Source organism: Helicoverpa zea, chromosome 3 (assembly GCF_022581195.2).
Source record: "Helicoverpa zea isolate HzStark_Cry1AcR chromosome 3, ilHelZeax1.1, whole genome shotgun sequence".
Taxonomy (NCBI): domain Eukaryota; kingdom Metazoa; phylum Arthropoda; class Insecta; order Lepidoptera; family Noctuidae; genus Helicoverpa; species Helicoverpa zea.
In genome coordinates this window covers 2,331,087-2,344,238 of record NC_061454.1, presented here as the reverse complement: position 1 = coordinate 2,344,238, position 13,152 = coordinate 2,331,087, and the positions used below count along the sequence as shown (strand labels likewise).

At 34.3% G+C, this 13,152-nt stretch overlaps 1 protein-coding gene across 2 annotated transcripts in view; it reads left to right on the top strand.

Annotated features, from left to right (window-relative positions):
* LOC124645648 (RNA pseudouridylate synthase domain-containing protein 2-like) overlaps positions 1 to 13,152 on the top strand; it is a 173,112-nt gene that overhangs the window by 137,125 nt on the left and 22,835 nt on the right. For both annotated transcript variants that reach the window (XM_047185474.1, XM_047185473.1), the window contains exon 3: positions 11,895 to 11,981. In XM_047185474.1, the coding sequence (XP_047041430.1) occupies positions 11,895 to 11,981 (87 nt within the window). The remainder of the gene's footprint in view (positions 1 to 11,894; positions 11,982 to 13,152) is intronic.

The window sequence follows — 13,152 nt, the reverse complement described above, 5'->3', positions numbered from 1 at the left end:
AATTGATTTATGTGATATGTCGGATGAATTAAACTCATCAGCACATTATGGGTATGTTGATAAATAAATAGGCATCCTTTATCACGTACAATAACGTGGCTACGTGATAAAATAAGATTAAAAATGTTATTGCAATTAACTTACTGATAATACCGAAATGCAGTACGTTTAGTAGTGTAATAATAAGCAATATCAGTTAAAATAAAACTTTGAATAAAAATTATACAGTCCTTTAATGAAAATATTTTGCTGTCACAGCAACATTATTACAACTATATTTTGTGCACCCGAATAAAATCAAACTATTAAAATATCTGCCACATTAAAACCACACCTTAACAGCTCACAAGCGAAATACCAAATCAAACAGCAATTCAAATAAAGGACAATGCTATTCTTTGTATGGAAGTTGGGCTCAAGAGTTGCCCACAGTAACTGCATAGTGTATTATGTTCCATAGGCTTATAATAGGTCCCAGACCGAAATATTTCGAAATCTATCCCGGGAGTCCTGAGAAAAACTGGTTTGACTCTTATTCAATATTACGAAAAACATCCTTACGAACTCTTAACTATTCCACTTTTATTACCTTAATTGAAATGCATTATAATATTAATCGACAAATACGAGGTATTGAACGAGAATTTTTTTTACCGACTTCAAAAAATGGAGGAGTTTCTCACTCAGTTCGTTTGTATTCTTTTTACGTAAGTACGTGCATATTAACTCCGTCGTTTACCAACCGATATAAACAATCATTTTATTGTTTGAAAGGATTTACTTTCCAAATAGTTCCTTTGTTATTCGGTCCAGGGTCTGGTGATAGAAACCTTAAAACAATAGGGAACTCTCGGAAATTGTAAGCACATATCGAATAAAAACTTGTCATTCGGGTATATGTCTCCGACACCACAAAACTGTGGAGGTTAAGACCTGACCTGCCGATGGAGACGACAGTGAGACGAGGGAATTCCTCAACGGTAACTATTTACTACCTCGTGTTCGAGCTTATTTAATTCGTCCTGATAAGATTTTTCCATTGCCATTACGGATATTAATTGCATGACGCTACACGAACTTAGGACTGATTGTAGTAGATAGAGACTGAAAAGCAAGAGAAACAACAATTACCTTTAAACGTCTATTTCTGTTATTTTATCCTGTTAACAGTGAAACCACTAACTATCTGAATGTTATTTCAAGAAAAGAAGGTTGTTAGGTTTGTGGCTGCTTAAAATGGCTAGCTAACAATGGCTGGCTAACATGAGAACCGGTTTTTCTCTTGACCTCTGGGACCGATTTCAAAAATATTTGGAGTCCGTCTTAAGAGTGAAGTAAAGAACCTATTCTAACCATTCCCACTACTGGGCAAATGGCTTGGGCTTTATAAAGTGACTGTTCAAGTTTAACATTATAACCGGTTTTTTTCGGGACCTCTGGGACCGATTTCCAAAATATTTGGATTTCGTGTTAACAGTGCAGTAAAGAACCTATTTCGACCACTTTCACTACTGGGCAAATGGCTCAGGCTTTGTTAAGTGACTATCTATGGAGAACATTTGAACCGGTTCTTCTCGGGACCTCTGGGACCGATTTCAAAAATATTTGGATTCCGTCTTAAGAGTGAAGTAAAGAACCTATTCTAACCATTCCCACTACTGGGCAAATGGCTTGGGCTTTATAAAGTGACTGTTCAAGTTTAACGTTATAACCGGTTTTTCTCGGGACCTCTGGGACCGATTTCCAAAATATTTGGATTTCGTATTAACAGTGCAGTAAAGAACCTATTTCGACCACTTTCACTACTGGGCAAATGGCTCAGGCTTTGTTAAGTGACTATCTATGGAGAACATTTGAACCGGTTCTTCTCGGGACCTCTGGGACCGATTTCAAAAATATTTGGATTCCGTGTTAAGAGTGAAGTAAGGAACCTATTTTAACTATTTCCACTACTGGGCAAACGGCTTGGGCTTTGTAAAGTGACTGTTCAAGTTGAACATTAGAACCGGTTTTTCTCGGGACCTCTTGGACCGATTTCCAAAATATTTAGATTTCGTGTTAACAGTGCAGTAAAGAACCTATTTCGACCACTTTCACTACTGGGCAAATGGCTCAGGCTTTGTTAAGTGACTATCTATGGAGAACATTTGAACCGGTTCTTCTCGGGACCTCTGGGACCGATTTCAAAAATATTTGGATTCCGTCTTAAGAGTGAAGTAAAGAACCTATTCTAACCATTCCCACTACTGGGCAAATGGCTTGGGCTTTATAAAGTGACTGTTCAAGTTTAACGTTATAACCGGTTTTTCTCGGGACCTCTGGGACCGATTTCCAAAATATTTGGATTTCGTATTAACAGTGCAGTAAAGAACCTATTTCGACCACTTTCACTACTGGGCAAATGGCTCAGGCTTTGTTAAGTGACTATCTATGGAGAACATTTGAACCGGTTTTTCTCAGGACCTCAGGGACCGATTTCAAAAATATTTGGATTTCGTGTTAACAGTGCAGTAAAGAACCTATTTCGACCACTTTCACTACTGGGCAAATGGCTCAGGCTTTGTTAAGTGACTATCTATGGAGAACATTTGAACCGGTTTTTCTCGGGACCTCTGGGACCGATTTCAAAAATATTTGGATTCCGTGTTAAGAGTGAAGTAAGGAACCTATTTTAACTATTTCCACTACTGGGCAAACGGCTTGGGCTTTGTAAAGTGACTGTTCAAGTTGAACATTAGAACCGGTTTTTCTCGGGACCTCTTGGACCGATTTCCAAAATATTTAGATTTCGTGTTAACAGTGCAGTAAAGAACCTATTTCGACCACTTTTACTACTGGGCAAATGGCTCAGGCTTTGTTAAGTGACTATCTATGGAGAACATTTGAACCGGTTTTTCTCGGGACCTCTGGGACCGATTTCAAAAATATTTGGATTTCATGTTCAGAGTGCACTATGGAACCAGCTGGAACTACTCCCACTGCTGGGCAAACTTTGAGCCCAGACCCTGGCATTGTCCTTTAACTGCAACTACAAATAGTTTTAACTGCAATAAAATTCACACATAAATAATCATGAAGATTAACAGAACCTATACTTTTATACTCGTATGTTTTATTGGCCGTAGCTGTGCCAAATTGGCTTATTGGCTAAAATTAATCATTAGCCCTGTCTAACTGTAGGCACGACCGGCGCCCGACAGTTTGAAAATCGAAGATAAAACAAAAGCGCAACGATTTATGAATTGTGTCGCGTTGGCGAGACGTAACCTTTATTTTGGATAATATATAGGTTTTTGGTACCGTACTTAGCAAAATGATATTATAAAAAAACTAGATACCCTAAATTATTATTACTGTTAGGCCCTCCGCACATGGAGCTACTCAAATATGACGCAATTGATCAGTAATTAGAATTACAAACTAGTTATAAACTGTATTTCGCACACGAGTCACGACGCTACTCACATTGCAAGGTTTCAGTCACTCCTGTTATTTCTACTACCAAATAAACACGTGCGGAAAACCTAGCAAGGGGAAATATTGGAAGCAATAAAAATGTCGAGTGGATCGAGCGATGATGACGATGTCATTATACTATATTATCATCATAACAGACGCCGAAGGAATCGACGCAGATTTTGGATTCACCCATATATCCAAAATAATGTGAACTGCAGATTGTCAGTTGCAGCACGAGAGCTGCGTGAAACAGATAAACAGATCATTCATTTTTCACATCAAAACACAGTAAACTCGGGTAACCTAGTAGCTCGGCGACCGGCATGACGCGTCGCGCGCTATTAGTTGACAACGCGCTACTAACTGGTTAGTGACTAGTCGCGTCGTGTGCGAACCTGTATGGGCGGTGACGCTCAAAAAACTCGTTAGTAATGTCAGTTTGTGATTAGTTCCTTTTCAGTAGCTCCATGTGCGGAGGGCCTTACCGTCTTACCACAAAAACTTTTTAACGTCAGTTTAAGACTTGTCTAAAAAAATGTCAAATTATGACGTTGACATATGGTTCATTTTGGAGCCACATTTTTTTTAGACAAGTGTAAAACAGTGGTTAAAGTTTTTGTAGTAAGGCCATTAATGTTTAAGTTAAACTTTGGATTTATAGACATGTTATAATAGTTCAACTGTGTATGAACTCTGATTGCAATCGTCCTTGACGTTTGATAGTTAGATATTTGCACAACAAACCACATAAAATTGTAGTACAAAGTAAATAAATGCCATCACCATCATCAGCGTTTTGATCGTCCCACTGCTGGACTCGGGCTTCCTCTCACACGGAGAATGAGCGTAATCACCACGCGTGCTCAAGGTGGGTTGGTGATTTCTCAATGAATTTAAAGGATTTGAGTATAATGCTTTAAATTGTACTGGTTAAATCACTCATAATGTCAAATAATTATTTGGCGCTATATTCTCTAATGCCATTTACTAACTCTTCACCTGACTGCGCAAAGTGAGTGCAGATAAAAATTTGAGAACGCACAAATAGGATTAATTCAATATTGCAAAGCTCAAATTATTTCATATTTAGTTTAACATACAATCAGAATAATTCTATATAGATTTGTTAGAAATAATTGATAATTCATGAGAGGCGGTTTCTCAGTATTCCTACGTATTGAGCCAATTCTGCAGACATATATGCCGAATAACGAATATTACTATTATTGAGAGTAACATTGTTATCTTGTAGAATAGTATGGTTTAAATCCAAACTAATATTATAAATGCAGAAGTAACTCTGTCTGTCTTTCTGTCTGTCTGTCTGTCTTTTCTTCACGCCTAAACCACTAGACCGATTTGTGTGAAATTTGGCACGGACATAGTTTGGAACTTGATAAAGGACAAGGATAGTTTTTATTACAAAAAATAAAATTTATTCCGGTTCATACAGCGTCATCTATTGGTCAAACCAAAAATCTACCGGAAGTCACTATTCCACGCGAACGAAGTCGCGGGCAAAAGCTAGTAATACGTAACGAAATTTGAGTAACTAATAAATATAAGAAAAATATGTTAAAAAAAGACTATAAAGTTCTTCCATATAAAAAAAAATGTAACAGTGATGCTCGCTCGCCCAGATTTTAACGGGAAAATTATTTACACAATAGACTTTTAATTCTAAAGTCAATTAGTTGACATAGAAACTCAGACGTCAATTCTTGAAACAAGACTCTGAATATTACAAGAAGTTAACAACAGGTGCTGTCTGTCCGTCTGCCCTTGGTATGTCACCTCCTAAACTATTTATCGACCATTAAAGTTCGTAGGATCGTGAAACCGCAGGATTAAATACTTCTTTTGTTTATAGGCTATAATTTCATTGTTCGGTGATCACCGATCTTTGGAATGAAGGTATTTTTTGATAAACATTTGAATATATTTGAATTTGTATTGCATTAAAACGTATTCTGGACATTATTTTAAAATAAACTAAATCTATGTATTTACATATAAAAAACGAAAACTTATTTTTAAATGCATACTGCATATAACGACTAGTTATAGAATAGTTATATAGGTACCTACCTGTGACACATTTATTGGACTACATACTTTTCATTACCACCTACTTTTATATAGCTTTCTGTTTGTATACACTTAAAAAAGTCTTTTTTTTTAATTTACTGTTCATATATTTAACAAAAGTATTTTAATTTGTCCCTTTTTTATCTTATTTGGCCCCTTACAATCAATAAACTTAATTTAATACGGGCACACACCAGAAATGCGTTTGCAATAATTGTTTTGTTCCAAATGAACTAACAATTGAATATTTACGCATGTAACTCTGTTTGCTTGCCAAGTCTTGAGAATTGAGCGGAGCCATAAAACCGTAAATGTTGCCAGCATTGCCCAGTAACTGAACAATATTTGTAAATAACTTCGCTTTTAACAAACTGAGCTTATTGAGCAGTGAGCTTATTCAATGACTGTACTATTTTAGTTGTTGAGATATGTTTATCTATGGCTCGTTACATAGTGTGTTACCGTTAATTGTTAGACAGGCAGTCGCTCCATGTAAAACACTGGTACTCAGCTTCATCTGTTTGGACTAGAAGCCAACCCTAACATAAGTAGTTGAGATTAGGCTAGACAGATGATGATGGTGTTAGAAGTTGAAAGATATTATTGCCAATAGGAATTTATGGAATTCACATGTGGTGTATATTATGATTTCCAATTAGATAAGAGAATACACCTTAAATAATCAGGGATGCACTTTGTCTAATAATGATTAGGTAACTGCTACCAACTTTGAGCCATTTTAATATCACATAACGAAAATCACTCAGTTAGAGAACTCCTGCAGTGAAAATCTAAAGCAAATTTTACATTTTAAAACTATGTTCCAATAAAGGTTTTTAAACTTCATAGAACTAAATCCCACTTTATTATAAATATATTGTAACAATCAAAACTTGCTTGTTTTTTGTTGAAGAGAGTTAAACCATTTCTAACAGTAGTACATTATAAGCACATCAATGATTACACAAATAAGTCTAACAAAGATAAGTGCATCTATTTCAGTTAACACATACAAAATATTCAGAGAACATTCGGCCTGATTAGCAGAAAGCTTCTGTTATGTCATTCTATTCCAAAACTATTGTTATTTTTGGCCACGGCGCCCTTGCTCAGTCGTCTTCGTGATTTGTCGCGAAACTGCTAAAATATACACGTCCCTTTCTCGCCTTGAACTATTGTAAAGCGGTGATGGACTGACCTTTTAACTGTAAGTTTGATTGTATGTAGAAACGTGGTCTTATATTATCTCTCTCTAACATAGTACATTGAATAAATAATTGGAATACGAAAAACGAAATTCTATCTTTATTTAAAAGTGCTTTTAGGAAATTGGGTCGCAGTTCGATTTACAAACTAAAACAAAACATACCCACCCATATGTAAAGAAAAAAAAGTAAAATTTAGCAAAAGTACGTAACGTCTGAAACGAAACAAAAGTAATTTAGTTTTCCGCTTGATGTGTTCCAAAAACCCGCGTCTTTCAGTCTTGAGACAGACGGCTCGTACATTTCTTTTTCATTCATCTGTCATCTATATTTTGACATAAAAATATCGTATGAATTGTTTATGCCATACCGTTCATCTTTATTCGAAGATATATTCCTAGATATTTCAAATATAGAATAATGACCCATGGCTTATTATGTGCTGGCTGGGTTCGGAAACAAAAAAAAATACATCTTTGAAAATGGAATTTGGTTATAAAATATTTTTAGTTTAATTTATGCTGTTCGATTTTCAAAAATCTTTTACTGGGACGTTTTGTAAACGAGTGAAATGGTAGTTTTAAAATAGTACGCTAACGAATTTTCGGTGGGTAAATCATCCTCATTACACAAAAATTACATAAGAGATGCTAAAGCCACTTCATTCTGACGTGATATTTCTAGATACTGATCTAGAATAAATTTTCCTACAGAAGTATAACTGTTAAAAATATAAAACTTCTTAACAGTACTCTACTACATCTGCAATCCATATTATTACTAAAACCTAATATAATTACATAAACCAAGCAATATTAAACTATCAAAAATTTCCCTACTAACATAACGCCTACCAATATTAACATAGCAATGACGCACATTAACATCAATGTACATTAACTAAAGGGGTCTGTCGACCAAAAATGCGTTTGACTGAAGCTGAAAATTAATCAAGCTGAACAAACCTTTCGGCTGAACACTTTAACTTGTTGGCTTCGGTACCAATTTGTCAATATCCAAAAGTTTGGGCTGCGTTTCTCAAAATTTTCTATTATCTTCCGACTGCTATGCGATGATCGCATTTTGATGCTGGGTTGCTTGAAGGGTATATCTAAGTAGTTTATAGCACAGATACTGCTAAAAACATCTCTCGTAAACAAAATAGTAGTTTACTATTAAACAAAATAGAACAAAAAAGAACAAAATAGAGTTTACTATTAAACTAATTAAACAAAATAGTAGTTTACTATTACTAACTTTTACTACTATTAACTTGAGAAAAGTGTATAGAATAAATATTTTATTTAATTTCTTAGTAAATTCGATCACTTTGGCTGTCATTATCAGGTTACTAGTCATTATTAGTAGTAGTACTAGTCATTGTTATTACAATGCACATTATTTATATTTAACTGTCTATTTATAGACTTGTAGCTGGCTTGTAATTCGATGAAATTTTACTCTTGTATTTAACTTAATTATTTCAACCAAAATCACTTCAAAACACTTACTTTGACAGCCGTTGTTAAATCCTGTTATCTATCAGCAAATTCATTTACATTAAGGTCAAACTCTTTCAATTAAAACTTTTTGAAAATTGTTTGTTTTGAAGCACGGATTCCTTCATTGTCCAGTGACATTTTCAACGGCATTAACAACGGAATATTAACCCAAATAATTAACAGGCTAAGCGCAAGTCCCAGTGTCACACGAAGAGTTCCGTACCATCATCTGCCTAGCCTTTTCTCAGCTATGTTGGGGCTGGCTATGTTCCAATCTAATGGGATGCAGCTACCAATTTTTTACAAGGAGCGACTGCCTATCTGATCTCCTCAACTCAGTTACCCGGTCAACCCATTACCCCTAGATAGAACTGATTGACAAACTTACTGGCTTCTGACTACCCGTAACGACTGTCAAAGATGTTCAAATGACAGCCGAAGGATTACGTACTATATCTATAAACCGAAAAAACACGTGTGTTGTATGGGAGCCCCTAAAATGTTTATTTTATCCTTGTTTTCAGTAATTGTTCTTATAACGGCAACAGAAATACCTACATCATCTTTGAAAATGTTATCCGTCTAACTATCACGGTTCATGAGGTACCTGGAGTCCCGTTTTACGCGTAGGGTACGGAACCCTAAATATTTTGATAATATTAAACTGTTTGAACAACTTTGAACTTGTGATGGATTTTTGAACAAAGCATTTTGTAACGCTTTTGTTATTATTGCTAATTGGCAAGTAAGGCGAAGTTACCTTGTTTGTTTTAGCGTATCAAAGGTATTTATTTCTGAAGCTGTTTAGTAATAACAACCTTTTTTTGAAAAGCTTTTAAAATAGGACTTATTAATTGAAAAATCTGCTTGGTTCAATGATTTAGTTAAGTTCATCAATTGAAGACAAGAAAAATAATACAGAACTATATTTGTAAAATAAATCCATCCAACCTCTTTTAAGTTTATTTCTACCACAAACATCACGTACCTTTCAAAAAAAAATTTAAATAAAAAGACACCACGAACCAACGTGACAAATCGTCACAAAACCCGCGAACGCTAACATTCGTTTAAAAAGCAACGCACATACAGGGCGCTACAATTAGCTCGCACAGGCTTTGACAAACCGTCTGATTGCACAGCGGGGGGTTGAGTGAACAATGCGTTGCCATTTTAGGGTTATGTGTCAAACGGGTCAAGGGGTTCGAATTGAGTGGTGTACCTGGGAAGTGGTGAGGGTTGCGTGCTGTGGTGCGTCGATGTTTTATATCTATGGTTAATACTTTTAACCTTATTACAAAAAATATGAAGTTAGTGATCTGGGTCTTAACAACTTCCCTGTCCCATGAGTCATATGTAATACACACCGATTGTTTAACTATTGGGCATGCGTCGTTTTTAAAAAATCAAGCAAGCATCGAAAATGCTTATCATCAATGCATAAATGCAATAAAGTTTAGTTGATTTTTATTATCGAAAATAACACGAAAATCGGTTTATTTGATTTTTATTATCGCAAATAACGCGTAAACTGGTTCAATTATCTTGATAGTTTTTCTAGAATTTGATTGAGTACTCGAACTTAGCACACGAACACAGACCAAATTAGTACCTTTCCTTGGGTAAAAAACATGATTTTCCTCACAATCATTACCTCATACAGCTAGCTTAGCCAAACTTTCAAGATTTTTCAGGCTACGAAATAAGTATAATATTTCAGAGTCAGAAGGCTTTATGTGACCCTCAACAGGCATCAATCTGGCTCATAAGCCTCAGTAAGGCAATACGTGGGTCAAGCAAAACTGTCAGAAGTAGCTGTCATTATTTTTCGTCAAGAAAATACGTTGGGGTAATTTTCTTTTCATAGTTTCTTATGATTCTTTTTAGCCTAAGTGATGTTTATTTTGGTTATGGACAACAAATTATCTTTAAAACAAAATAAATTTTGAGGGTATGTCTTGAGTAAGAATTGGTCCTATCGGAAAAATAATACCAATTGCGTTGTGGTGACTAAAATATAATGTAGTCTACTATATTATAGTGACCTTAGAAGGCCTAACCTATGCGAAAAATCAGCATACAATTTTATAAGTATTTAGAAGACTAGAGCATCCTCTTGAAATGTGACATTAAACCAGTTAATAACAATATGTACCCATACTAATGACATTTTAAAAGTTATTTATATAAAAGCAAAAAAAAATTAAGCCTCAAAACGAAACAATAGTTAGAAACTTAGAATCGTAGGAGCCACCCGTCGACCAGTCGTCGCTACGATCAATACGCTACGCCGCCCTACGCGCTACGAGCGTAGCGGTGCTACGAACAGCTGATGTTTTAAAACACGTGCAGTATGTAAATAGTGTAGTATCACGCTCGTTTAAAAAAAAACTTAAATGGCGTCCATTTTGGAGGCACTTTATTTGCTAAAAAAACTGCAGGTCAATGACCTTAGAATTAACTTATAGTTAATTACATTAACTTCTGCATTAATGTATTTCATTTGACAAAAAAAAAACCCTGACCCTTGTAAGTTCATTCTGTTTCCAGAATTGAAATAAAGAGAAAAAAATACGCTGAAACAAAATGCAATTTGTTTTACAAACAAAACATTTACACAAAGAAATTGCCACGGCAAACATTTTCGCTTAGTCGACTATTTTCGCTCATTCGTTCGCGATCAGCCCTGGTAGTAATAGCGGCCAATTGTTTTTCCGACCATCCTGATTGGTGATTCCGATTGGTTTCGAAATTCGAACGTTCATGTTCTTTATTTGAATTAAATCGGGTTAATTGGTTGTTTGTAGGTGTGGTGGAGTTTTTTTTTAATGATTTTTAGCGATGTGTGAGGTTTTATTCAAAAAGTTGTGTGCATAAAAAGCGTAATTGCGTTTTGTGTGAAACCAATGCGTGTTTCGACATTTATTCAACGATTTTTTTGCCGTTTCTGTAGTTTTTTAATAAAATTAAAATACGGTAACGTTGAAAAATTTAAAGTTCATTTTCATTATTTTGCCTGCAACGGAAAAGTATTGTAACAAATAATAATCTTACAATCAGAAGTATATTTTTTTTACTATCTTTTTAATGAGGTACACGATCCAAGAAAATAAAATATATTTTCCAATAACATTTTTTCTTTAAACCTACCTACCTATGCAGCAAGAGTGCGGAAAATAAAATGCGAAATATTTCATTATAAGAATGTACCTGATATACAGGGTGGTGCATTATAGCATTCCGTCCTGGACTCGAGGGGACGGCATTCCTTCCCGTTCGACCCCGGCTAAGAGATTTACATTACCCTTTGTAAGGCGATCTAATCTGTACACTGATATATGCATTTAATAAATACAGTTGTGGGTAACAAAATACATTAAATATATAAAAGAAAATTGAAAGTATTTGACTAAGTGGTCAATTTTGTTTTATTTCGAAAATGAAACGTCCTGTATAGAATAATATTCAAAGTAAACGATTGGGCCATTTAATAATAAAATGAATTATTTTAAATAATATTCATTGAATGTCAAAAGGTTATGTAAATGATTTTTTTTTTCAGATTTTAATTCTAACTCCATTCTTTAAGATCTCTATTTTATTTTATATTTGCTAACATTATTTTTTTCTTCTTTTACAGGGAGAAAAAGACAACGGAAAGAACTGCATATTATCCTGTGAAAAGAGGAAAGCTGATGACACGGATATTAATAAGGACTTAAAAAAGGTAAGTTTTTACGAAACTTAGTATAATTTACTATTTATCTTTACCTTTGCAAAACAAATCTTTTTCCATCATCCATTCATAATCCAGAACTACACTATGTACTTCTCAAAGTAGAAAAGTTGCAAACGTACAGTCATGAGGAGAAATGTTACAGAAATAAATGTCTAATTTAAATACTCAATTTATTAAATATCATGCCATTAGACTACCTCGCAAAAAAAGAGTTCAAAATTTAAATTATCCTTTTTATTTATTGTGCCATCATATAAAAAAATTACCACCAGTGAAAACTGTTAAAACGTCGAGAAAATAAAAAGATATCGTACGTTTATGTACAGTATCGCGATAAAGTCCCGATTATTTAGAAATATAAATATAATAATTGCGAAACAACTGTGTATTAGAGAACTTTGTAATAATCAGAAACTAAACAATCAAACTATCTTTAACACACGTCGAAATAATATTCACTAAATCACGTTTAAACCCCACCAATAGTTGTGTTTATAAGTTTGTACGTGAATGTACTACTCAGAATTTAAAATGTTAGCTTCTGAGTACTCTGAAGATACAAGTGCTTTCGTACAATGAGAAATATGAGATAGTTGGTATACGAGTATATTGTATTTGTATTGTATTTAGGTATTATCTCTTTGTTATACTGGACTTTGAAATACATACATACATTTATGAATAGCTTCATAGTACTATATTTCTCTGCTTTTGGTCGTATTTGTACCAGGGCAGATTTTTCAAACGAAAGATGACTTTTATGTAAAAAAAATATGTGAAACCGCTATATTAATTCTTTAGATAGAGGTTGACTGATGATTGAAAAATAGGGAATTGAAGGGATATGTTATAGATTGGAAAAATATTAAAATCAGTCAAGTGGTTTTTCAGAATTAGCCAAATATAAACAACTTTTACAAAAAAAGAATGTTTATTCGAATCCATTTTTTACTTATTTTGCTGCATTTTAACAACTTTGCATTAAAAAAAAAATCCTATGCCATTTTTGGCTACATTTCCGTCACTACATAGATTTTTTTTAATATAAAAGAAATTAACCCTACACGAACTGTCTGGTCATAAAACCCACCTCAACACTGCAAAGTCGTGTGTATAAATAAAGACATTACACTAGCGAGCACATAAAGACGGCATTACT